Source organism: Carassius gibelio, chromosome A21 (genome assembly GCF_023724105.1).
Source record: "Carassius gibelio isolate Cgi1373 ecotype wild population from Czech Republic chromosome A21, carGib1.2-hapl.c, whole genome shotgun sequence".
NCBI lineage: Eukaryota > Metazoa > Chordata > Actinopteri > Cypriniformes > Cyprinidae > Carassius > Carassius gibelio.
Window position 1 is genome coordinate 21,232,982 of NC_068391.1, and position 26,074 is coordinate 21,259,055.

At 36.3% G+C, this 26,074-nt stretch overlaps 1 protein-coding gene across 1 annotated transcript; it reads left to right on the plus strand.

Moving 5' to 3' along the window:
* The first annotated feature begins 1,043 nt into the window (after window positions 1-1,043).
* Window positions 1,044-26,074, plus strand: gabra6b (gamma-aminobutyric acid type A receptor subunit alpha6b). Its single transcript, XM_052536232.1, has 10 exons — window positions 1,044-1,260; window positions 1,364-1,482; window positions 1,688-1,755; window positions 2,233-2,453; window positions 4,062-4,144; window positions 4,230-4,373; window positions 4,544-4,696; window positions 11,646-11,881; window positions 13,956-14,206; window positions 23,404-26,074. The coding sequence occupies exons 1-10, from the start codon at window positions 1,226-1,228 to the stop codon at window positions 23,411-23,413; spliced, it is 1,320 nt and encodes a 439-aa protein (XP_052392192.1). The 5' UTR covers window positions 1,044-1,225; the 3' UTR covers window positions 23,414-26,074.

Genomic DNA, 26,074 nt, shown 5'->3' on the forward strand with positions numbered 1-26,074 from the left:
CTTTCCCTGACAATGCACACTGAAGGGCCCATCAAATCTGAGATGAATCAGATGATGTATAATGGCATGATGCATTAAAACCTTATGACTGTGGATTAGGATAATGGCCCAGTGTTGTTACAGTGATGCCAAGAAGATTCAAACAGTGTCATTTGACTAAGCTCCTGTGGAAAGAGCAATCATAGTGCAGATCTGATCCCATCCATTCTGAGTGAGTGAAAAAGATTGTATCAGCATACAGAGAGCCATTTATAGCCATTGCATTACATTGCTATAAATACTGGCAATGAAATTTTATAGCATCAGTGATTTTTTATGAAATAATCACACACACAAAAAAAGTTTTCATAAAAACACTCATATTTCATCCACAACTACTGTGCATTTTTTGACAGTGCATAAACTTTTATCTCACCATGCATAACATTTTGCCTCATACGCAGTTCTTTATGAAAATCGTTTGACTGGTTAGTGACCCGAATGAATTCACTGTTCGAGAATGCAATATTGTCTTCTGCAACAATATGACAAAGAGAACAAAAACTAATAACGGCAATATATTTCTTTTTAATGTTATAAACTCTCACCCTAACTGTAAGCAATATAAACAAGTGAAAACTGTCACAAGAACTGCTGAAATCTAACCTAGAAGCTATTTTTAATGATTTGATAAAAACTCTAAAATAGATTAGAATTTAAATAGATGTTGGCTATCTGTTTCAAACATGCGTTTTGGTAACTCTTTTAAACAACCGATGAAATTTGAAAATATTATGCAATACCTAAAAAAGTAATTATGAATATAAAGAGGTATTAATTAAAGTTTCACGAAATTCTCAGTATTTGAATGTACATTAACTAATGATCAAAGTTTGTGAGAGTTAAAACGCATAAAATAGCACCCAAACAGCTGAACGTTTGCGCATCTTTGGATAATTTCCTGACCAAACTATAGCTCTCCTCCAATCTCTAATGATGCTTTATTCGGTCATTGTCAAAGTCCTTTGGTTCCATCTACTCCGCCTCTTTGAGAGCACTTTAGTTTTCCATCAGCGTGAGTCGGAAGAAGCGCAACCCCACTGAGGAACTCCAGGAAGACTTCACGCATAAAAGCTTCGGGATTTACGCACACAAGCCTCGCGACCGCACCTGCTCGTTTCGCGCGCATACATTATGGGACGCACAACTAACACTAGTTGACACTTGGATAGAGCGCGCGCAAAGCATGGCTTGGATTCGCTCGTGTTTGTTCCTCTCTTGGTAATTAGCAAACTGCTTTTATCGGACTTTGCATGCGTGTTTGTTTTTCTGCTTTGCTTGTTCATGTGTGAAAATGAAAATAAAGTTTCAAGTCTGTTTGCAGTGTTGGGCAGGTGTTGGCAAATCCGCCAACCGAGACGAGGGTATATTTGGATAACATTACGCGCGTTTTGGATAGATTATTAGATGGATATGACAACAGACTCCGACCTGGATTTGGAGGTAGGCAAGCACTGGAATCACTTTACATATTAAAGTCTTACTTTAGGGAATGTTTAATCCAATTTTCACAGAAATTAAATTTCACTGTAAATGGTGTCTTGTCGCTTTGCAAGTTTGTTTTGTTTAAAGTATGTGTAGTGAATAAACTAAGGGTTTTTCTTTATTTCAAACTAATTCAATGTCATTATTTGTTTATAAACTGTAGGACCTGTCACAGAGGTTAAAACGGACATCTTTGTCACCAGCTTTGGTCCTGTTTCTGATGTGGAAATGGTAAAACAATCATATGTATGATACAAGCATGCAAACATAAATCCACCGTAACTGAATGTTTTCTATGCCCACTGCCTCTAGTCATGCCGGCCCTGGCTTCATTATTCTGACATTTGTACAGGATGTCATTATAGCAGCTTAGGGATTTTAATCTGTCTGACAATCCCTGACAGTTAGGGTCCCGGCTCGGCTTTTACTTCTGTTACACACTACACTATTTTTCTACAGTGTCCAAAGCCACCTCACTTTTCAAGTGATCCACTGTGACAATCCGAAAGACAAGTCACTGCCAAGAATAGCAGGGAGAAAAAGATAAAAAATACCATTCCAGAGTGAATGTATACCAGCCTGAATCAGATACATACCCGATGACAGTTTGCTGATGTGCTATGGTTTTTCACATTGTCTGCATTGTTGTGTTGATTTAAAACTTCCTCCATGTGTATATCTTATAAAACCCTTGAAACAATCTCTCAGGAATACACAATGGATGTGTTTTTTCGGCAAACGTGGATAGACGACCGGCTGAAATTTGAGGGCCCCATTGAGATCCTGCGACTCAACAACCTGATGGTCAGCAAGATCTGGACACCGGACACTTTCTTCCGAAATGGCAAACGTTCTATTTCGCACAACATGACCACCCCCAACAAGCTGTTCCGCATCATGCAGAACGGAACTATTCTGTACACCATGAGGTAACCTGCGTGCCAACACATTTGCTCTCCAAGTCAAAGATGCACTGCACACTTGCTCTCTACAATGGCAGTAGAAATTAAACACTTAATAACACTTTCTTTCTTAGCAGAAAAATAAAATAAAATACAGTCGATTCTATCATATACAATGTACAGGTTAACTGTGACTGTAATATAATGCTGATAATAAAGGTTCTAGGGGAAAGTGTATCAAATCAGTGCAAAACAACATTAAACACATAGTTCAGCCCTGTCATCATTTACTCACCCTCGTGTTTTTCCCAACCTATACGATTTATTTATTTTTATTCTGCTGAATACAAAAGAAGATATTTTGAAGAATGTTGCAGTTGCTGGTAGCCATTGCCTATACAGTATATACTATTGGAGTCAATGGCTACAAGTTACTGTTTTGTTTCTAAAATTCTTCAAAATTTCTTGAATTGTGTTCAACAGACTTCCTTTCTCTAGGTCTAATTCTGGCTATTAACAAACCATTAACTATGACTTTTGTCTCAAAAAACTTCTAATTTGCTGCTTATTAACAGTTAGGTAGTTGTTAAGTTTAGGTATTTGGTAGGATATTGGGAAGGAGAATATGATCATGCAGAATATGTACTTTATAAGAACTAATAAACAGCCAATATGTTAATAATATGTATGCTAATAAGCAACTACACTGTAAAAAATAAGTGTAATTTTAACTGTAAAATTTTGTAAAAACGCTACGGAAAAAAACTGATACTAGGTTAACAGTAAGTTCCCGTACTATATACAGGGAAAAACTGTAAAAGATCTAACAAAGCATTTAATGTAAATTTACAGTAAAATTCTGTTAATTATACAGCTTTTAGAAGTAAAAAAAGAACAAATCAATGTATAATTTACAGTCTAAAACTGTAAACTGATATTCCCAGAATTCCCTGCATGACACTCCACGTTTGAAAGTATTTTGTTTAAATAATCATGTTTTTAAATAGTTCTTGTTATCAGTTATGTACATTTGAGCTTTATGTTACATCTTCTGTTGCTTAATGAAAGTTTTTTTGCATTATTTAAGTATCACGTGTGTTACCATGATGGTGTTTTGTGTTTCCATAAATGTGCACCTTCTATATGTTAATATATACTTCTGCTTGTGGTGAAGCTACTTGTGATGAGCTTTGATACTTCATGTGGCTTTCTCTTATACAGTACCATCTTTATTATTATGGTGGTTGTCAGTATTTTCAAGGTACAAAACAGATTTAATTTTGTGTGTTGAATTTACTGGTTTATATTCACATTTTCTTGTTTGTAAATTACAGCTTTATATTGTAAAATTAACAGTTTTTGACGTAAATGTGTTTACAGTTTTCTGTATTTTTACAAAATTATTCTGGCAACCATAGCTGCCAAAAAGTTTTTGTAAAAACAACAAGAAATTTTTTACAGTGTAGTTAATAGTGAGAATTGGTTACCAAAAAATCTGAATTTAGATTTTTGGGTGAACTGTCCCTTTAATTCAAATGCAGAATGAAGGTTTTACCAATATGGGGTGCTCACTGTATATAGTTTAACTATTTGTTGTTTGATATAAATTAAAAGTTATGCTTTTACTGTTTTCAGGTTAACTATCAATGCTGAGTGTCCCATGCGGCTGATCAATTTTCCAATGGATGGACATTCATGTCCTTTGAAATTCGGCAGCTGTAAGTATGTTTACAATGGCAAATATTCCCTCTGAAGGGATCTACTGGTAAGACTGACTTCAGTCTGGATCTGTGTCTAATATAGATGCCTATCCAATGAGTGAGATTGTCTACACGTGGAAGAAAGGGCCGTTATTTTCGGTGGAGGTTCCTCAGGAGAGTTCCAGCCTGCTTCAGTATGATCTGATTGGACAGACGGTGTCTAGTGAGAGGCTGAAGTCAAACACAGGTATGAGCTTTGGGACAGATGATTCAGTGGTTTGCCAAGCACCAATTCTGACAACCTCTTAAAACATTGTCATGATTTCAATAAATGCCAAACATGTGGGTTGAATCTGTGTTGATGGATTTTTCTATTTGTCTTGAATGTATTTCTGCTATTCCACTGATCTCTCACAGGTGAATACATAGTCATGACGGTGTACTTCCACCTGCAGAGGAAAATGGGTTTCTTCTTGATCCAGACATACATCCCGTGCATTATGACTGTGATCCTGGCACAGGTCTCCTTCTGGATCGACAAAGAGTCAGTACCGGCCAGAACTGTGTTTGGTAAGCCTCTATTTTTATTTCCTTTTTAATTGTCCGTTAGTTGAGCTCACTGCACAGGCACCAGTATGCTAACACTAAAGTGCATGGCATTTTATGCATAAAAAATCAGATTTGAAATGAGACCTTGTATTCTAGACTTAGTGAGCTGCATCATTTTATGGCAAGATCATAGTTTCCTGACATCACGGTTGTTCTGAACGGCAGGCAGCAACATTATTTCTGCTAAGATCATTATTTATTCCGTTCCTGTGTTTTATTCACACAGAATGCAATCCTAGCATGCATAGCAACAAGCTCAGTGAAAACAATCCAGGCAGTGGACGAAGTGATAGAAAGTACCAATTCAGTACCATCATCAGTACCAATTCAATAGTATATTGAGACTACTGAATTATTTTAATAAGGCTATTTAGACATTTTTGAGGCTCAGTTTCGGTTAGGATTCTGCTTTAAAAGGCAGCTGTCTATGTAGGCTGTAGAGTACGAGGTGGCTCACTAAGTTTAGGAACTGAGCCACAGAAAGCAGGTGCTGGCTCTTAACTTTCACTTCGTCCTCATTGCTTTTTCGGCTAATTAATTTGGTATGTATGAATGAAGCATATGTCTTTGTGATCTCCCTCTTGTGTTTGAATGGGGCCATTAGAATGATCTTATTGGGCAATTAGGAGTGTATCAGTCTGTAACCTAAAGTTTATCTGTATGAAAGACACATCAGCATGAAACAATTAAAATCTGTGTCATATTCAATTTGCATAAGAGGGTGAAACTGTTTTGGATTCATATTTGAATTTTCTAATGAAAGGCGTCTTGTTTGGGGCACAATATATCTAAACTCTCATACACAATAATGCAAAGATTGTGATAACAAAAATATTTTACCCAACGGTCAATAATGTTCCCTAAAAGACCCAAAAATGATCATCATTTGCTCACCCTGAAGTCATTTTAAAAAACAAAAGAAGATATTTTGAAGATTGTGTGCACTTGACGGTAGCCATTGACTTCTATAGTACTGACAAAAAAAAATAAAAAATACATTCTTCAAAATATCCTCTTTTGTGTTCAACAGAAGATTCATGCAGGTTTGGAACGACACGAGGTTGAGTAAATGATGACAGATCTTTCATTTTTGGGTGAGCAATCTCTTTAAAAAGGGCTAATTGCGATATGTTCATGTTCTGCTGATAAAGTCACAACTTGAGTAAAAATAGATAAATAAATGGCTTCGCTCTTAGTGAGGTGTGAGATGTTTCTGCAAGCAAACACCGCTCATGTGGAGAGGTGAGTCACCTACAGCATGTTTCTCAGTTCTGTCTCACTTCTGAGGTGAAAGTGTTATTCCCGTGAAAAGAGATGTGAAAGAAAACTGAATACGGTGTAAAAAGAAATGAAGTGATTGTTCTAACAAATGAATAGTTGGAAGCACTCACTGTCCGTATCCATTGTAGTTGCTCTACATCACAGTCTTCTTCAACTAAAAGCTGAAATGTCCCAAAGCATTGGGTTCAGAGATGGAACTGACTGAGGTTCATTTGCACCAACTGTTTGCCCTTAAAAGCATTATTTTGCCCCAAAGAGTTGTGTTTGTGCCTTTGCTTTATACATTTCCAGTCATGCTAGGGATCCGTAAAACGTGTTCTCCTGTAAATCGGATCTGTCTAGATCATAACCTTTGATTTGAAGCTGAAGTTGAATATTCAATGAGTTTTTAAACTAGATTGTGGAGACTCAAGTTGTATTTATCTGTGAAAGACATCAGTTTGATAGGACCATGAGGATGAAAAGAGTAAATGAGCTCTGTTGATATTTATTATAGTAGTTATGAGTGCTACTTATGAGACTGGAGTTGAACTATTCAAGTGCATTGCTTTTAGACATAATGTGTTCATGTCTCTTCTGTACGGAATTAAACTGGGATGCATTTCCCAAAATCATTTTGTGCAGATTGTAGAGATCATTGATGCATGTAGCTTCAGCAGTCTACTTAGGCTAATGATGGTTTTGGGAAACACAGCTCTGTGTATGGGACATCTATCAGATTCTGTTGAGCACCTGAGAAAAGAGTTCAGAATCACATGAGAGTTAATAAATGATGATTCAGGTGGGATATTTCTTTGAGTCCTAGTGTTTATGTTCATGTTTGTTCAGCTCTGTTTATAGTGACTGGGCGTTACATGCAAACCTGATCCCTAGACAGCTCAGCTTCCCATTAGGTCCATTTATAATGGACTGCTGTTATGTCTCTACAGGGCTTAGTCATCTAGAATCAAGCTTTGTGCTTGCCATATAATGTCAGTATCTCTATTAAGACCTGGGTATGTTTCATCGTTACTGTCCTCATAGCAGATACTCCCTCTCTTAAATGTAGTCTCTCCTTGGGTGAGGAAATGTATCTAATCTGTTCGGCCCATTGACACCATGAGCTGCCCTATAGATCACCCACAGCAGACCATCAAAAACACAGCAAGCCTGTCCTGATGTGGAGAGCTTGGCAGATTGTATCAGCAATACCTTTGCCCTCAAAGTAACAGGTTTTGAGAAGATGGGGCATAGCATGGTGAAAAAAAGCAGAAAGACCAGATTTGTTTTACTTATGTGAGATGTATATTTAAAACTGAACCTTACAAAATGGAAAGTAAAGTGACAGCATGTGATTTGTCATAGAGCTTGCTCTCAACAGAAAATAATGAAAGTTGCAACCCAGGCTCATTCAGTAATCTAAGCAATGTTGCAGTTATGGATTTAATTTACTTAAACCTTTTCTGTTCCGATTTTCACCAAACAGAAACGCATCGTTGACACTGGCAAACCACATCTTATTGACAACTAGATAACTTATTTGCTTCCTTAATTATTTGTGTTCATACAGTATATCATTGTTAAATTACAATGCCACGAAACAATATTGTGTGTCTGCACTACACCGTAAATTCTACCATGGAAATTAACTCCACTCCCACTGCTTCAAACAGTTCGAGTTTTTAAAACTAGCATTCCTGCGATGTTAGTACTATGAACTTATTTCATTTGAGTCCACTGAGAAGGAATATTTCTTAACATAACGATGCAAACACTTAATGTGCAGTAATAAAGTAACTAAATACATGACTTTTACTCAAATCACTGCAGCTCATTGTCAGCTATAGCACACATGTATGTGCTGACGTACTTAACACAGAGATCATCACTGTATCAGCGACTCCACATTTACTGCCTTTATACAAAGCAGCAGAAAATCAGAATTTGTGGCTCATCATTGACTGAAGCACAGGCTCTACTCTCCAGCACAATGGTGAACAACAAAACTACATTAAACTAAACGATCTCTCTTGTGCAAACACACATTAATACAGTCAGTATCAGTTCAGTATCAGTGTATGACTTTGCCTAATTTTTTTTCTATGGATGTTCACAAATATTTTAGTTAAATTAACTTTTTTTTCATTTGGTAAAGCTGACGTTTACATTTTACAGTATATTACTGTTTTTCCTTGACTTAACGGCAACAAACTGTAGAAAAACACCTTTTTTTGCTGGCAACCATTAATTTATGGCAAGAAACAGTAGAAAAACAGTTATTTACTGGCAGCAGGGGTGCCAGTAAATAACTGTTTTTCTACAGTTTGTTTCCTGTAAATTAATTACAGTTTATTACTGTTAAATTATGTTCCATGCTGTTTTTTCTTCATCTTAAATCTTTAACCCTTTAAACCCCACAAGAAAATCATCAGTTTTAAATGAACACTTATAATGTGTGCACACTACAGAGTGTTTGAATAACACTGAATTAGTGAAGTTAATGAGATAATTCGGTGATTAATTGATGATTGAGCATAAGTGATAAACACCTGCAGAATCACTGAAGGAAAGAGAAACACAAAATCTACAAATGACTTCAGCCACAGGCTTAGATGAAATCAACTGAATAAAAGAATACATCAAATCTCTCAAGATCTGATTAAACAACTCATAAAACAGCTTCACCAGATTCGCATTACTAACCAGACTGACTTTATTTCTGTCAGATGTCTACAGAAGAACTTATGGAGAGTTAAATAGGTTTAGGTGTTTTTTTCACTACCATGATTGAGATCAGTGTTTACTTTAGTTGGGCTCTTGAACGTGACTTTACAACAACTAAGGTTTTTTTTTTTTTTTTTACATACTGTAACAATGCGCTTTTGGAACCTGTTATAGCAAAACAAAAGTACACAGAAGAAAAAAAATCTGATATTGTTGTTTATAGATTGACAAGATCAAATACTATTATTTCTGATCTAATCCTGTGTCTCTTCTCTTATTGAATATTGATACTACAGCATAAGAAGGAACACTGCTGAGCCGTAAGTTATGAAAGACTGTTAAGAAAATGTCACTCATAAAAAAAAAAACCTTTGCTGAAATTTAGACAGAAATATCAAGAATCAGCGTATGAATCACAACAATGGTGACAATCCACAAAATAAATGAACAGATCAGCTCTGAACATCACAACACATGCTACTAAAACTTAAAACAAATGCAAAATGATAAGCACATAAGAATTCAAGAAAATAAGTGAACAATTCAGGGGCATAATTTATTCATGCCGCAATGCATGCTGGGAATCATGGATGAGTTTTATCCTGTGCTGGTACCCAGCATGCATTGCATCATGAACCTTTAGATTGTCACCATTGTTGATTTCTCTCTTTGAGTGTTGTGGGGACTGCTGCCCGAAATATGTTTTAACTAAAACTAGTCATTAAATCCATAAATACTGGTTATCACACTACTTTTCAATCTTACAAAATTGAAAAAACAAAAAATTAATAATTGATTACTACAGCAACACTTTAAGTCAGTCTAGTAGATCATGCCTGTTACAAACAGCCATAATCACTTGACTATCAAAATTAATACTGCTGTAACAGATGTATCATGAAGATACAAATACAGCATTGAAACAAAATTTAAAGTGCAAAAAGTCAAGGGTCAGGAGACCAACTAAAGGAAACACTGATCTCCGCAATGGTAACATCAAACGAAACAGTAACATTATCATCTAAATCTCTGTAATTCTCAATAAGATCTTTCAATCTCTGATCTCTGATCTGATAGAAATAAAGTCAGTCTGGTTAGTAATGTGTGAAGTTGGTAAATCTTCAGTTGATTTCATCTAATCTGTGGCTGAAGTCAGTTGTAGTTCTTGTGTTTGTCTTGTTTCTCTTTTGTTCAATGATTCTACTCATTAACAGCAGCTGTTGATCATTGTCTGAATTCACTCATTAATTTTCATTCTCTCTGTCAGGTGGACTATATTAGTAAACTCATGTGGAATAGTGAATGAGGGTGTAGGGTGTGATTTGAAACACAGCCGCTGAGTGTCAACTTTGAAAGTTGTTAATTTACGATATATAGCAGCAGGCTACCTTCTCGAAAATGATGAATATTACCCAGAATGCACTGTTTTAATTAAAAACAGTATATTACTGTCGAAATTTGGCCATTTTTTAACAGCTATTTTTAACAGTGCGAATGCCTTCTATCGTTGATCTTTATAAACCATGGTCAGGGTCCTCCTATCAACATAAAAATCCTTAATTTCCGGGGTAGACCTAGACATTGTCTTGCCTTCTTATGTACGTGTTCCAAATATTTAGAATTTGAAACTTGCTTTGCATTGCTACATTTGTCCTTCTTTGATCCCCGCAACATAATTCCTTTTTTTTTTAAGTGTGTTTTTACGTTCAAAAGTAGATTACTATTGTCAAACTACCTAACAAGATTTCCAAAGTACTCGAAATAAGTTGGACTTTTGACATCCATTTGACAAGAAATAAGAGCCAAGTCATCAGTGTATCTAACATTATTGTTCCAAACATTCAAAAAAAAAAAGAAGAGAAAACTCTTCTTTCCTCATAAAATAAAAATCCCTTGCCTTTGGGTTACTATTTTATAAATATAATGTATTAAATGAAGCAAAACTTGTGAAACAGATGCACTGCTTTAGATGATGAGTTATTAAATGATGATATCCGCCATCTCTTCCATTTGAATCTCAAAGGCTTTTCAGCCCTTACTGAACTGATGCCTGTTATTTATCCTGGAGCTTTTCCACAGGAGTTCATACAGAGCTTTGAGTAAATGACCTGTTCAATAGAGCCAACGCGCGGCAGCGGCCCATTGGTCTCTCTGATCCATTAGGAAATAACTATACACTGCTCCCAACCTCACATTTTCCCATCAGCCCTTTTGTGATGGTGCTCAGAAGCATGGGAGAAATGATCCAACTCCATATCCTTTTAATAATAATAACAAGAGTGAAGAAAAATGCAAAACGAGAAACAGAAATAAGTTCAGCAGCATGACATCCATACAAACACACGACCAGAGCAGAAACACAGGAAACACACGGGAAAAAAGCTGCACTTCCAGTATATGTCCTTAACTTCATGTTGTCTGAGACAGTGTCAGTAGTCTGGTGAAATGCATTAACAGAAAAATAATCCTAGACAATTTTCGGTAACACTTTAGTTTAGGGACCAATTCTTACTACTAACTAGCTTCTTATTAGCATATTTCTATGTTCACATTTTAGACCCCTTAATCCACCCCATACCTAAACTTAACAACTACCTTACTTACTATTCATAAGCAGCAAATTGGGAGTTTATTGAGGCAAAAGTCATAGTCAGTAGTTAATTAATATGAGAATTGTTCCCCCAAACTAAAATGTGAAGTGATTTTAATAATTTACAATTTTCAAAACAAGAGTTTTTCAAGTTCATAAAGTTTTCTGTATTTTTATTTTATTATTTTTTTCATTACATATCAGGATTGGGTTGAACTGAGGCAAAGTTGAACCTAATTGACTGAGAACAGAACAGGAATTATAACTAGACTTACTAAGCTCAGTCACGCTAACTGGATTCTTTATTTCTTTATTTTTTTCATGTATTCTGGACAGGCATCACCACAGTCCTAACCATGACCACACTGAGCATCAGCGCTCGTCACTCGTTACCCAAGGTCTCCTATGCCACCGCCATGGACTGGTTCATCGCCGTCTGCTTCGCGTTCGTCTTCTCATCCCTTATCGAGTTTGCTGCTGTCAACTATTTCTCCACCTTGCAGGCCAATAAGGAGCTTCGGCGGGTCAACAGGGCCTGTGCCGCGGGCAGGAGTGATGGAGAACCTGTTACGGTAATTCTTTGTGCCTCTCTTCTCTCTCCCTCTCAATCTTAGCTGATAACAGGAACACTAGACGAAAGGAGACAGCGGCTTCCCAAGCCATTTTACTGCCGCAGATTATATAATCAGTTTAATGTAGCAAAACATCCGAGCGAAAGCATGCCAGGCTCAAAGCGAGGAGATCTATCCTCTGTGTCTCGCATGATTGCTGGAGGCGCTAGACGCAATGCCATCGTACTCTTGCCTGGAGCGAGTAAATTAATGTGTGGAGTCACAGTCTGAGTTCTGCTTGTAATGTCAAAGGCATAATGACAGAGACGGTTTCTCAGATTTGTGCATGGTATAAACTCTGAATTGTAGCAGTGTGGAATGGAAGTGCTTCTTATAAAGAAGCTAAGTGTCAGAGGCTGGTGTAAAAACAGCTTTACAGTAACAGGTTTATAACATGATCGTCCCATACAACTGTTTTTACACCGGTGTTTTTCTAGCAGGTTTCCTGAATGATTGGGCTAATTACTAAGATATCACCATTTACCCAGTTGATCAATCGCAGAAAATTGCAGTGTATTACAAGTTTTCGGAAATGGAAATGGCATTATTTAATTCAATAAGCACTAATTTGCATACATTTCCAGAACAGATCACTGTGGCTTCTTTAAAACACAGTGCTTTAACATGTCAAATAAAGATGAAATAAGCATGCATGCTGGCTCTTTCGAATAACATTAATGAACTACATGTAAAGAGCCAGAGAAGGGTGTGAATGTCCCATAGCCTTGGGTATTTAGTCTGAGTTAGGTGTTGCCTGTTGCGGTGTCAAAAATAGCTGCGATATTTTGGCAGCGTGAGCCAGGTGCTCCCTGGGTGAATTCACGTTGCAGTAGGGGCGACACAGTGGTCTGCAGCTGACTCTCACAGCTTGGAAACCTGCTCACGATGGAACCGAGTCAAAGCTGGTGCTCCATGCCAAAACTTTCCTAAGGCGCTGAAAACATGAGCCTTAAATAACCTTGTTCACTCAGAGTAAAGACTGATTAAAGTTCATTTTACAGATGCTATTGTTGCCCACCTGCTCTAAATATGATTTAGTGGTTACGACCTAATAATAATATTAGATTATCACATACAATTAGCTACATTGCATACAGCAGTTCGGTAACACTTTAGGGAACAATTCTCAATAGTTGCTTATTAGCATGCATATTACTAGCATTTTGGGTGTTTATTAGTACTAATAAGCACATATTAATGCCTTATTCCGCATAACCATATTCTACCAATTTCTATCATTAATCCATCCCATACATAAACTTCACAACTATCTTACTAACTATCAATAAGAAGCAAATTAGGAGTTTATTGAGGTAAAAGTCTTAGTTAATAGTGAGAATTGGACCTTAAAATAAAGTGTGACTTACAGTTCTTTACAGAGACATTAACTGGTTGAAGTTGGTGAGTTAGCCTCTGGAGAATAAAAATAAAATAAAATAAAATAAAATAAAATAAAATAAAATAAAATAAAATAAAATAAAATAAAATTAAATTAAATTAAATTAAATTAAATTAAATTAAATTAAATTAAATTAAATTAAATTAAATTAAATTAAATTAAATTAAATTAAATTAAATTAAATTGCAGATACCGGGGCTCCTTGAAACAAATGAACACAGAGCCAAAGAATAGCATAGTGCATCAATTGGAAAATGCATATTTTTTAACGATCCTTTTTGATCAAGTTTGCTTTAATGTAGCAGTATAACTCTCACAGCTCTTAGTATGCACTGCTAAAACATCACTACACAACCCTCCCTAAAGTGGCTTTCTATTACAACAAATTTACCTTTGCAACAAAATCAAAAGAAACACAACAAGAGTGAATATTATTATTTCCCATGCTGTATTTGTTTGCTTGTATCACTGGAGCAAAAAGGATCACTGTAAAAACATTTTCTGTGGTCTGTCGTTACACCGCTGCACTTTCCCTGCTAGTCCGTGTTCTTAACTCAAAGGAGAAAAGCGTCCATTGTGTCACCAGTCAAAAAGTTGGCTTGTTCTCGTCTCACAAACGAATCTGTCTGTGTGTAGAATCCTCTGGACCCTGGAGGTGTGTTGAAGAAAAGGCCTAACTCCCTCTCTCAAAGAGATGCTCCTGACAGGTTCTCCAGACCGCCACAGCCTGATCTCCATCAGCGAGGTTCCACTGTCCCTGCCAACAACCTCCTGACAGGAACTAGTATTATTGACAAGTACTCACGCATCCTTTTTCCTCTGTCGTTTGGGGCCTTCAACCTGGTCTACTGGATCGTTTATCTCACCAAAGACACCATGGAGTCCAGGTAGGAGCTCTGTTGGTCTTTTTAAGAAGATAAGGATCTGTGTAAGTCAAAATTTTTATTTTTCATTTATTTATTTTGTCCAGACTTCAAAAATGGCCTGTGCACACCCTTTAATAAACAAAGCAAAATTGCTACTGCAAAGCAGAAACCCAACCCAGGCTCATTGGAAATACATGCTTGTGTATACTTTTTATTCAGTTATTAACATCATACAATTTTTTGTTGTTGTTGTTTTAGTTACGATATCCTATATTTGTAAAGCACTATACTTTGTGTTATATTCATTATTTTTTTAGGCAAACTCAGTCTGTTTATTTATTTATTTAATGTTTTGTTCATGCATTCATCACTGTTATAGGTTTACACAACTATGATGACTACAGCTTCAGAGAACCCAGGAAATGTCAAAAGCGTCAATGAGGAGGAAGTAGGATAGCTATTAATCGTCACCTCTCATTTCCCATGCAAAGAAAGTAATTACATAGAAGCACAGCAGTAATCTACTATTGCACACTTGGCTATTTGGGACAGTCCTTCACAACTCCTTAAACAGTATGAATTAGACGTGTCAACGACTGAATAGAATTCAGAAATGTATTAATGACTTATGTGCTATGAACAGAAGAAAATGTGTGATTTTTTATTATAGGACATGTATATTTAATGGAAATGTTATTCCTGGCCAATGCTGAGTCAGATTTAGGGTTTCATGGAGCACATTTGTTTGCCTCCTACTCTCTATTATCACATGTTTCTCCTGAAGTCATGATCACTTATCATCTGATAATATGAGTGCTGTTTCTGAGCAAGATCTGAAATTAAAGAAACTAATAGCTCACCCACCCAAATAGAAAGAAAAACATTATGTAATGATTAGCTCATAATCCTGTATGTTGTTATTTTTCCAATGTATAATTAAGGTCAATTTATGCAGATGCCTCCCATATGACAGTTCATAGTGACCACATCTTCTATAATAATAATACTAATAATAGCTATAAAAGTATCATTAATATAATCCAGAAGAGTCCTGTGATATATTTCAAGTCTTCTGAAGTCATTTGATGTTAGAATAAAATTCTCTGTTCAGTTTGGGGACACACAAGAGCCCCGTTTGGTGCTTCTGCTGTGGTGCTTCTTTGTTGAATATTCACTCTGACATAACTAAGATTTCAGAGTTTGGGCAGATGGGAAGATTATCATACAAAAACGACTTAAATTCCAGTCTGTTCTGAAGGTCGTGACACAGCAAACCGACAGTCGGTCGTCAGTGAGCGTCTGTCAGCTCAGTGTTCCTCACCGTGTTTTTGGCTGATTGAGCGTATTGAATCAGGGTTGAGACAGAAGACTCTGATTGGCTGTTCAGCTCAGTGCACGAGAAGAAACGAAAAAGCAAATGAAGTAAAGAGGCACACACAGAAAGACCTTGATCTTCTCTATGTATTCCAATAGATGATTATTTGATATTCTAGTCTGGAATGAGGAAGATGAAGATCAACCTATCAACATGATGCATATTCAAAATCGTAATAAAATGCTGCTTAGTTTAGAATGACACAAATAAACGACTGCCACCTGCTGGTGTAGACTGGCGCAGAGCGTATGTGCTAGTCGGCCGATGGCTGTAGTGTTTGTGGTGTTTATACGCAACATTTAGGCGCAGGTGCAGGCCATGCTAGGCCACATCACAATTGTCTTTCATCGCTGCTATAGTTCTTTGACGTCGCAAGTTTAAACCTTCCTCGCATGTCTTTCTTTCTTTTGATTCCACTGGATTATCTTCTTCTCCTAATAAAGTCTGCTGTTAGGTCCATGACTTGTGAGAAAGTTCAATGCATGTATGGGTTGAAGCAGCTGATAATTGTAATTTTTTTATCCCATTAAACACATTTTAGGTAAACTCAATTCAATTTGTATAGCAATTTTTACAACGCATATTTTTTTGAAGCAGCTTAAATCATTAAATCATTGGTACAATCCGGAAGTAAACTCATAACCGGTCAGAGATGTATATCCTTATGGCAGTAGTATTTCAAAGCAGCTTAAAGCTTGTGATCATTATGATTACAATGTAAGGATTGGATTTACCTAGCCTTTTATTCTATTCATTATTCTACATGAAAAATCCATTTAAAAAAAAAAAACTCCACTGACCTAAAAAATTGTTGTATTGAAATGTTTTTGTCACTGTTTACATAATATTCTAGAGATAAATATTGTAATATGAAATGTGAATGTCTAAAATGAGAAAGACTTTTGTTCCAACAAGTTAATTTACACTTAGCTTTTCGTTCCCAAACTGAACATAGGACAGATTTTCCCCGTCCTCATGTCACCTTTTTTCTTTTCAAATCCAGAGATAAAAGGAAGTGAAAGAAAAAGGCCTCAAAGCCTCCATGAAAGCGCTGCCACGGGACAAAAGGATACCTCGAGTCTCTCATACACACACATTCAGTATGTCAGTGCGTCTGACATAGAAATCATAGTGGGCATTGCAGCCTGCCGGTGGCTGTTTAATGAATACTTCCATTCTGGAGCAGACATGAAGGAGGCACATTGGCTGAGTTGGCTTGTGTGTATTCACACATGTGTGGCAGCTTCAGCTCCCTGCAGGTGATAAGCTCTCCGCTTTATTCCCCACTGGAGAGCCTGACGCGAGAGGAAGCGCTTTTCTCATAAATCAAAGGCAATAAAAGTCAGCGCAGCCCGAAACCCCCCATTTTCCCATTTTCACGTAAGCCTTTGCCCATAACATTGTTTTAAGGATCATTCAATTATTGCCCATCTTAGATATGTCTGGAAATGTTGGATGTGAGACCCAGATCTATTATATCTTTATGGATTCTCACTTCACTCTTATCTACACTCACATAGCACAGTCTGAGGAACCATAGTAGATGTTTGTATGTGTGTTTGTGTTTCTGTTTGCATTTGTTATCTATGTCTTTCCAGGGCATCCAATTATTTGATTGATTGGTTGATTGGTTGATTGATTTGTTGATTGGTTGGTTGATTGGTTGGTTGGTTGATTGGTTGGTTGGTTGATTGGTTGATTGGTTGATTGGTTGGTTGGTTGGTTGATTGGTTGGTTGGTTGATTGGTTGATTGGTTGATTGGTTGGTTGATTGGCTGGTTGGTTGGTTGGTTGATTGGTTGGTTGGTTGGTTGGTTGATTGGTTGATTGGTTGGTTGATTGGCTGGTTGGTTGGTTGGTTGATTGGTTGATTGGTTGGTTGGTTGGTTGGTTGATTGGTTGATTGGTTGATTGATTTGTTGATTGGTTGGTTGATTGGTTGGTTGGTTGGTTGATTGGTTGGTTGGTTGATTGGTTGATTGGTTGATTGGTTGATTGGTTGGTTGGTTGGTTGATTGGTTGGTTGGTTGATTGGTTGATTGGTTGGTTGATTGGCTGGTTGGTTGATTGGTTGATTGGTTGGTTGGTTGGTTGGTTGGTTGGTTGATTGGTTGGTTGGTTGATTGGTTGGTTGGTTGGTAGTTGGTTGGTTGATTGGTTGATTGGTTGGTTGATTGGTTGATTGGTTGATTGATTGATTGGTTGGTTGATTGGTTGATTGGTTGATTGGTTGATTGGTTGATTGGTTGATTGATTGGTTGATTGGTTGATTGGTTGATTGGTTGGTTGCATTACACATTTTAGGTAATGTAATTGGACTGCATTTTGATTACTTTTAGATTACTTTTGGCCTAACTTGTTTATCACATTGACTGAAATAGGATAATATTGTACCATATTGATATAAAAAATACAAAGGGAATGAAATTATATTCCTCTTGTTGTTACTAACAATATGAAGTGCACTAAATATTACATTGTGTCATGGTTTCCCAAATTGGGGTTCATGAAGATGCAGCAGGGTGTTCATGAGTTTAATTGAATGCTAATAATTAATCAAATCATAAAAATGTAAAATGAACACTTATTAACACTGAAAAAAAAATCTGAATGTTTACAAGTGGTAAGCTATTTTAGAAAGGTACATTTAAAAGATGAAAAAAATAATTACCGGATAATTTATATGAATAATTTATTGCTATTGTGCAAATAATATGTAATCATTTAAGTAACTGTAATCTCATTTCAAGTACTTTAAAATGCACTGAAATGTAATCAGAAGTATGTAATCCAGATTACATACAATCAGTTACTACCCATTACTAGTCACACTTAAACAATAAGGTCCACAAATATGTATAATAAATACTTTATCATAGATAAAACATGTTAGTTAAGAGCCCACAAACATTACACACAAGCCTTTGCACATTAACATATGACTGTAAGAAAATGTATAAAACTTTTATAATGAGCCATGGCTGGATTTCCATCTGGACAATTATCTAAAACAAACATCAAAATCAATGCAAAAAATGGGTCACTGTTCATAGAATGAAAGTTCGGCCATGGCAATTCCAGTCACCTGATCTGAACCATATAGAAAATAAGTGGAGTGAGCTGAAGAAGAGAGACAAATTGCGTGAATAAATACAACCACCCATATAGATTTATGTTTCACTTTTCATAATCCGTGACCGACAGAGGAGCATCTTGGCGACATTTAAAATTTTACCAAGACTCAAAATGACACAGGCACAGACTGGATTTTTTAAGTGTTTTTAAAACATTTCAGCCGGTGTATATATATTGTGAATATATTATTTACCTCATATAAGAGCATTTGGTTGAGTCAAGCACTTCATCTCTTCAGCACGCAGCACGAGCAGGACAAACTACAATGCAGAATATTAATAACTATGACTGGACTGTCACACCAATACCATTATAAAGAGAACACCATTATAATAAAACGCTGTGAATGTTTAGAGTTTAGCTGCCGTGTTTCTGCACATTGTTTCATGAAGAACACATCTACAAAAAGAGTTCGCATTCAGAGCCACGCAGACACGTTCATTTGCATTCAGCTTTTTTTGCAGATAGCCTATAAGTCCTAATAATAACGTTATGTTGTATAAATAACGAAGCGTATTCTACAAGAAATTATGAGTTTAATCCCAATGATTAAAAACTTGCTATCAAATGCTCAGTCTACTGGTCATCTTCAGCGCACACAGCTCAAAACAGAAATGCAGCACATTAATAACTACTGTCATATAGGCTAACGTTATAATGAGAGCACTATTGTAAAAATTGTGAATTGTTAGGGTTTCGCTGACGTTTAGTGTAAACTATCTTTTAATCAAAACATAAAAACATTATTTACCCCATTTGTATCTGCGAGGCATTTGTTACACATATTCCCTGTGTGTTAACATCAGTAATTATGACTGTCGAATGTCTGACTTGACTCAATGTATTTTGCCCCGCCCCCAAACATATGATTCGACTATCAGTCGAGTATCAGCAAGATTCGAAAATTCCGATTCGACTATGAAAATCCTTAGTCGGGGACACCCTTAATATATATATATATATATATATATATATATATATATATATATATATATATATATATATATATATATATATATATATATTAGTGCTGTCAATCGATTAAAAAAAAATTACTAATTAATCGCACAATTTTTTTAAATTAATCGCTATTAATCGCGATTAATCGCAATTAAAAGACTGAAACTTTTTGGATATGTAAATGTAAAATGTAAATAATTAATGTAAACTCAAGACAAAGAAACTATTTAAATTCAAAATATGATTGTTTATTGGAATTTTTGTTTAACTTGTAACACAGGTTTTCTCATGTAAACAACATACCTGCAATAAACCATCAATATCCTCCAAATTAACTGTTGGCTTGAAAGCCATATTTATTACAGAAATAAAAACACAGGCATGTAAGTACCATTTGAATTTCAAAACAATCAATGCCAATAAAAAACAAAATTGATTTCCATGTTGAATTCTAAGTGGACTGCAAAAAAATTCCAAAGTATAGTCATTGCCAGTGCTTTAAGTGGGCCGGTACGCACCGGTACTCAGTACCGCCACTTCCAAATATAGCTCTTGAGCGTACCGCCACCTCTCCGTGCGCCCAGAACGTGCTTGTAGTGTACCGGTACGCTCATTTGGACATCTGTTTTAATAGAGGTTTTAATCTTTTACCTGCACTGCCGATTTTCAGAGCGCCCTTCACAATGTAAGCTTCCTAATTCATCCCACCGAGAGCAGAAACTACATTACCCATTCACCCTTAAGTTACACAAGTGAATAGCGCATGTGTCGCTTTCCCACTGTTAGTGTCAACAACTCAACGTGGCCGGAGAAGGTGTGTGGAACTCGTTGTGAGTTATACTAAAAAAAAAACTTGAGTATTTATTGTCTGATAAACATTAAAAACTGTCTGTGGAGGTTGAGTCGTCCTGCAGCCCCCGCTGGCTGCTCATTGGCTGCAGCATCTTTTTTCTAAGTTCTAAAAAAATACCGTAGACGGCAAGGCACAAATTTAGATATTCATTTATCTAATTAATCTATAGCCTATGCACAAAGACAATATGATCTTTTTGTCCCCTTTTTGTTTTAAAGCTTGATGAAGAGAGAGAGCGCAAGTTGCTGCAGCTGAGGAGGACAGTGATGCACGCGTACAGGAGTGATTGACAGTTTGCGGCACTGTGTACAAAAAATACTCCGCTACACAATTATTTCGTTATTTTCGTTTAAGCTTATTAACGTTAGCATTACAGAAAGGTCTGATTTACGCACTGTTACAGTCATTGTTTTTTTTTTTTAAACAATGACATTTGAGTTCATGATTTTAATGTTGCTGTTTCTTGTGGCAGACTAAATGAAGAGTAATGTTTCTTGTGGCAGACTGTAGAGTAATCCGGCAGAGTTTTATACTGAAACTTTCCATCTACATGCAATGCAGCGAAAATTACAGCTGTTTGGAAAAGCATATGCATTTTTATTTGGTTTCCTTGGTCTGTAGTTAAATGGCATGGTTTGATATAGTGCTCAGGTAAATTTGATCTAAGTAAATGTTAAACTTTTGAAATTCAGAAAAAAAGAACCACATATTGATGAATCAATACATGAAAATTGTGTATATGTGTCCTGTTATTTATCTTTTGGTATGCATTTCAGAAAAATAAAAGGTTAGGATTCAGGTGTAATTGCAAATAGTGATTAATCCTGATTAATCCACTGAAAATTCTGATTAATTTGATTAAAAATTGTAATAATTTGACAGCCCTAATATATATATATATACACGGGCGTAATTTCCTATGGGGACATGTCCCCCCCACTTTTTAACTGCGCGCCGTCATCGTTTCGTCATGGAGAAGGAGGACCGAGCAGAACAGACATCCTGCCTGTCTGTGTCGATGCGCACAGGGACGTCTCTTACACACCCTAAATAGTGTAAGTGGACTGAAAGTTCTACTGAGCAGCCGGTATCACAGTCAGTCATGAAACACCAACAACAGATGACTTTAATGTCTTCATGGATGAAAAAAAGAAAGGAGATGTGATTTGGTTGATTCAGTAAATTAGCTCAGGCTAGAGTAATCAAAATGTCTGTCCACTTATTTTTTTACAGTCTTTGGTCTACACCTGTTGATGAGCTAACGATAACATAGAGTGTTGCTAGGTAACTTCAGACCGTTAGCTAGCTTACCTAAACATTTAATGTTGCGTAGAACATTCTGTGTCCACTTTAAACAGCAGCGTTTTCTGTCAGCAATGAATGTCAAGCAGACTCTGGCTGCTGTTATAAGCTACTCAACTCATACTCAGATGCAGAAATAAAATAAGTCTTAATAATAAATGTTTTTCTAAACTTGAGCTATTGAGATAGGAATTTTGGGTTTTCATGAGCTGTATGCCAAAATCATCAGTATTAAAACAATAAAACACCTGAAATATTTCAGTTGGTGTGCAATGAATCTAAAATAAATGAAAGTTAAATTTTTATCATTACATTATGGAAATAATGAACATTTATCACAATATGCTAATTTCTTGAGAAGGACCTGTATAAAATTATTCTCTCAAGTCTTGGCTATTCAACAATAAATAAAGTAAGACATATTTTTCTCATACATAGTAGCCTATTATTCTTTTTGGCAGAATTTATCATTATAAACAACTTAATTATTTCCTGGATTTTGTATCAACACAGTCTCTAACTGTATGTAAATGGAGGAAATGGGATTCAAATCGAAAAAAATTTTCCCATTTTGTGTCCCCCCCACTTCTCATACCAAAGTTACACCCTTGTATATATATATATATATATATAAACACACACACACAAAAGGATAACAAGAGGTTAAACAAGAAACAGGTGTGCACAATAAAAAACCTGGAAACATAATCAGTATCGAAATGAGAACTAGGAGTACGAGTTGTGAACAATGACCACAAATTTTAAATTAGTTAGAAGGCTGTATATGTAATAATGTTGTCCCTTACATCAGTTTGCCTCTTAAGTCAATGGAAGTTCACAGATCCCTGAATTATCACCAGCACCATTCGAAGCAGCATCACCCGGCTGAGCGCCATCATCATTTAGGAATAGGCTGTGGGCTTGTTGAATCCACTGCTTATTCAAAATACCCCTGTTCTGAGGGAACTGGGAACGCAATAGCATAACTGGGGTGGGGGGAATAGAAGATTGGCCACCAGACATAAGCTTTGATAAACAGGTTTGTCAGGGAGCCTTTTTCATTTCCATATCTAACCATCCATAAATCCATCCATCCATCCATCTATCCTCCACCTAGGATCCCTCACATTGTAACTCTGCCATGACTGGAAAGAAGCAGGCCTGCTGCAAATAAGGTTTATATCCAAAACCTGTCAACACAAATAAGCTCTATAAATAAAATCTATGACTCTATTCAGAACATAAATACACTTCTCAGTTATAAACTGGATATTCCTTTTGCTTTGTTGATGAACTCTAGACAGTGTGATGTAAAATCAATGTTATGTGGATAATAAAAGCTGACACTCGGTTATATTTGCTAGTAGTTGTTTCAAGGCATATTAAATGTGAAATGTGGTTGAAAACAAAGAACTATGGAGAGTTAAAATGTAATATTTCTGTGATGGGTTAGCAAAGACAGCCATAGTTGATAACCCATACTGTAGCTTCATGCATGTGAATCATTTTATTTACATTTGGCACTTGAAGTCCCTGCCTTTTTCTTATTTTTTTCTCTTTTTTCTTTACTCTCTCTCTCTCTCTCTCTTTCAGGGAGGTGTGAGCTTATGTTAGAAGCCACAGAGAAAGGCGACTGAAGACATGGTCATCTAACAAACTGACAGATGGATATATGGAAGGATGTGTGGATGAGAGACACATTCAGGGTCTGCTGCTGAAGATGAAACTGTGACTGCAAGGGGACAATGATAGCCTTCTTCATCTTTTCCCCTTCCCTCTCTTCAGCCCAATAGCATGTATTGATCTCTCATCACTCTGGTACGAAACTCTCCGACTGCAGAATGATTTTCCTACTTCCTAAAGACAGTGAAGGTGCAATGGCTCTTGTGGCACTCTTGTTTTGACATTGTCACGTAATTACACACTCAACATTTTCCCTTCACACAAAATAATAATAATAATAAAAACTACTCTTCAGACACCCACAATAATGTGCAGGTAAAACTTTCCAGCAATTGTAAGCCTTATAGCACCCATGCTACTTTTACCCTGAACAGAAGCACCAAGCACCAGCTTGAGTCGATTTTTTGAAAGCGTACTGTACAAGTGTGTAGCGAGTGAACCATTAGTGAACCATTTTACATTAAATATTATTACTAGTATTATTCGTAGGTTACACTTTGTTTTGTAAATGTCCAAACCATTACAGATCTTCCAGTGTGCTGAGACATGTATGATGGTTATGAGGTACACAATTGACGATACCTTTTGGAATTTAGCAACAACTCGGTCAGGTGTCCCTTTAGTCCATCTGTGCCTAGGGGAATTTTCATTTGCACTATATTTGAAAGTGCATGCACTTACTGTACAGTTTACTTACAAAACAAACTACTGAATAAAATAACGTAACTACGAGTTTAGGTTTATTTTACGGTTAGTACCTAGTTATTACACAGTTATTACAATTACTTTGTATGTAAATGCATAACAAGAAGTGCTGGATTTTCCTCTTGGCACATTGAATATTTTTGCAGTTTAAGCAGCTGATGCACCTGCAATTTGTTTAGCCTCCTTTACCTCTATCTCTATTGCTTACACATACTGCAAACTGACAGCCAGCCTAATGTGACTCATCTTTGCAATGGCATTTATAGTTGTGGTTTATTTTCAGTGTTAAGGTGCTTTATTTATTGTGGCGTTTCCATTATTTGGTCCACTTCCTCTACACAACTGCAAACAGTTCAAGTCTTTCCAGACACTGGAGTCCACCTGGGGCAAAGAATCTGTGCTGTCTTCAGACAGTAGTTGCTTTCTTGAATCATTTTGTCCCACTCTTGTTGCTTCATTGAACTGATGAGGGTCTTTTAGGAGAGAGTTCATTTAGAACTCCTGGAGGAAATTATGATTGTGTACAGTATGTGTCTTGCTGACTTATTTACACACTTCTAGAAAACACCTTACTCCTACAGATATGCCATTTTCAAGAGTGTATTAGCAGAATCAGTGCTGCTGTGCCTTTTTTTTTTTTTTTCATCATTGATAATTGATAAATTATTATTCTTATGTAAGGTGCTGTAATAATTGAAGATGATTTATTTGTTGGCCTCCATCAAAGAATATTCTAACATTTATATTTGAATGCATCGCCGTCCAAGCCTGCTTTGGCAGAAACCAGCATCTGAAGAGGGTTTCCTGGCAACAGTCCACCGGCTGTGAAATGAGTTCATTTATTTATTCAGTTTTCAGACTACCATATTTAGATTTTTATTTATAAATGTGCTAGAAATTATGTTCAGTTCTCAGCTTATGATCAGGTATATTGACTGCCATCTTTGCATTTGAATGCTCAAGTACATTATCACCTAATAATATGCTTTTTAATAAGAGCACATTAATCAAACTCAAAATCAACTGAAATTTCCAGTTTAGACTAAGTAACTGCTAATTCGGAGGTTGGGTATCTGGGGATAACTGGGTCCTGCGACAATGGGGACCTACCCATGAAAACTGTCCCTGGCCAAATGCATGCAACTTTATGGGCTGTACGTACATGTGTAACTATGGGTTATTTATTATCTGCATAAGAGTACTGTTGGACTAATTTCTGGTTTGTTTTTGTGGACTGCATGGCCTCTCATGCACACATACTGCACACTGATGGACAGGTTATCTGACCCGCTTATCTTCACATTATGCAGTCTTATCTGAAGAGAAAAATACAAATCATACAGAGGGTTTGATTTGTGTGTGTGTGTGTGTGTGTGTGTGAGAGTGATGTGTGAGTGATGGGTGAGTGTATGTGTATGTGTATGTGAGAGTGAGTGTGTGTGTGTGTGTGAGAGAGAGAGAGAGAGAGAGAGAGAGAGAGATGCATTGCTAAAGCAATCGTTGCTGAGTTTTGAGCCTGTCACCATAAAGCAAATGCAGAGATGAGATAACATGATGAAAGCACAACCTTATATATATATATTAATAACTTCATATAAAATATGACACTGATGTCTCCATATGATGTTTGACTTTTATGTTGATTTTATGGCTTTTTATCCCCTTTTGTGCAGAGAGCTTTATTTTATCCTCAGCGTGTTTCTTTTATCATTTAATAGTTTTTTTTATAGTTTTTCCTTTCCTGAGTTCCATCGTAAAGTTTTTTTGTTTGTTTGTTTGTTTTATTTGTTTACTGGTCACAATAAAGTCAATTTTAGTATGTCTATGTAATATGCTGTCAAATGTTAATTCTATTAAAGCCTTTTTGGTATTCATA

Excerpts from the sequence above, each read along its gene's own strand:
- gabra6b (XM_052536232.1), top strand. The coding sequence starts at position 1,226 with ATGGCTTGGATTCGCTCGTGTTTGTTCCTCTCTTG. Across the intron at positions 1,261-1,363 it reads TCGTGTTTGTTCCTCTCTTG|TGTTGGGCAGGTGTTGGCAA; the intron begins GTAATTAGCAAA and ends GTCTGTTTGCAG. Across the intron at positions 1,483-1,687 it reads ACTCCGACCTGGATTTGGAG|GACCTGTCACAGAGGTTAAA; the intron begins GTAGGCAAGCAC and ends TATAAACTGTAG.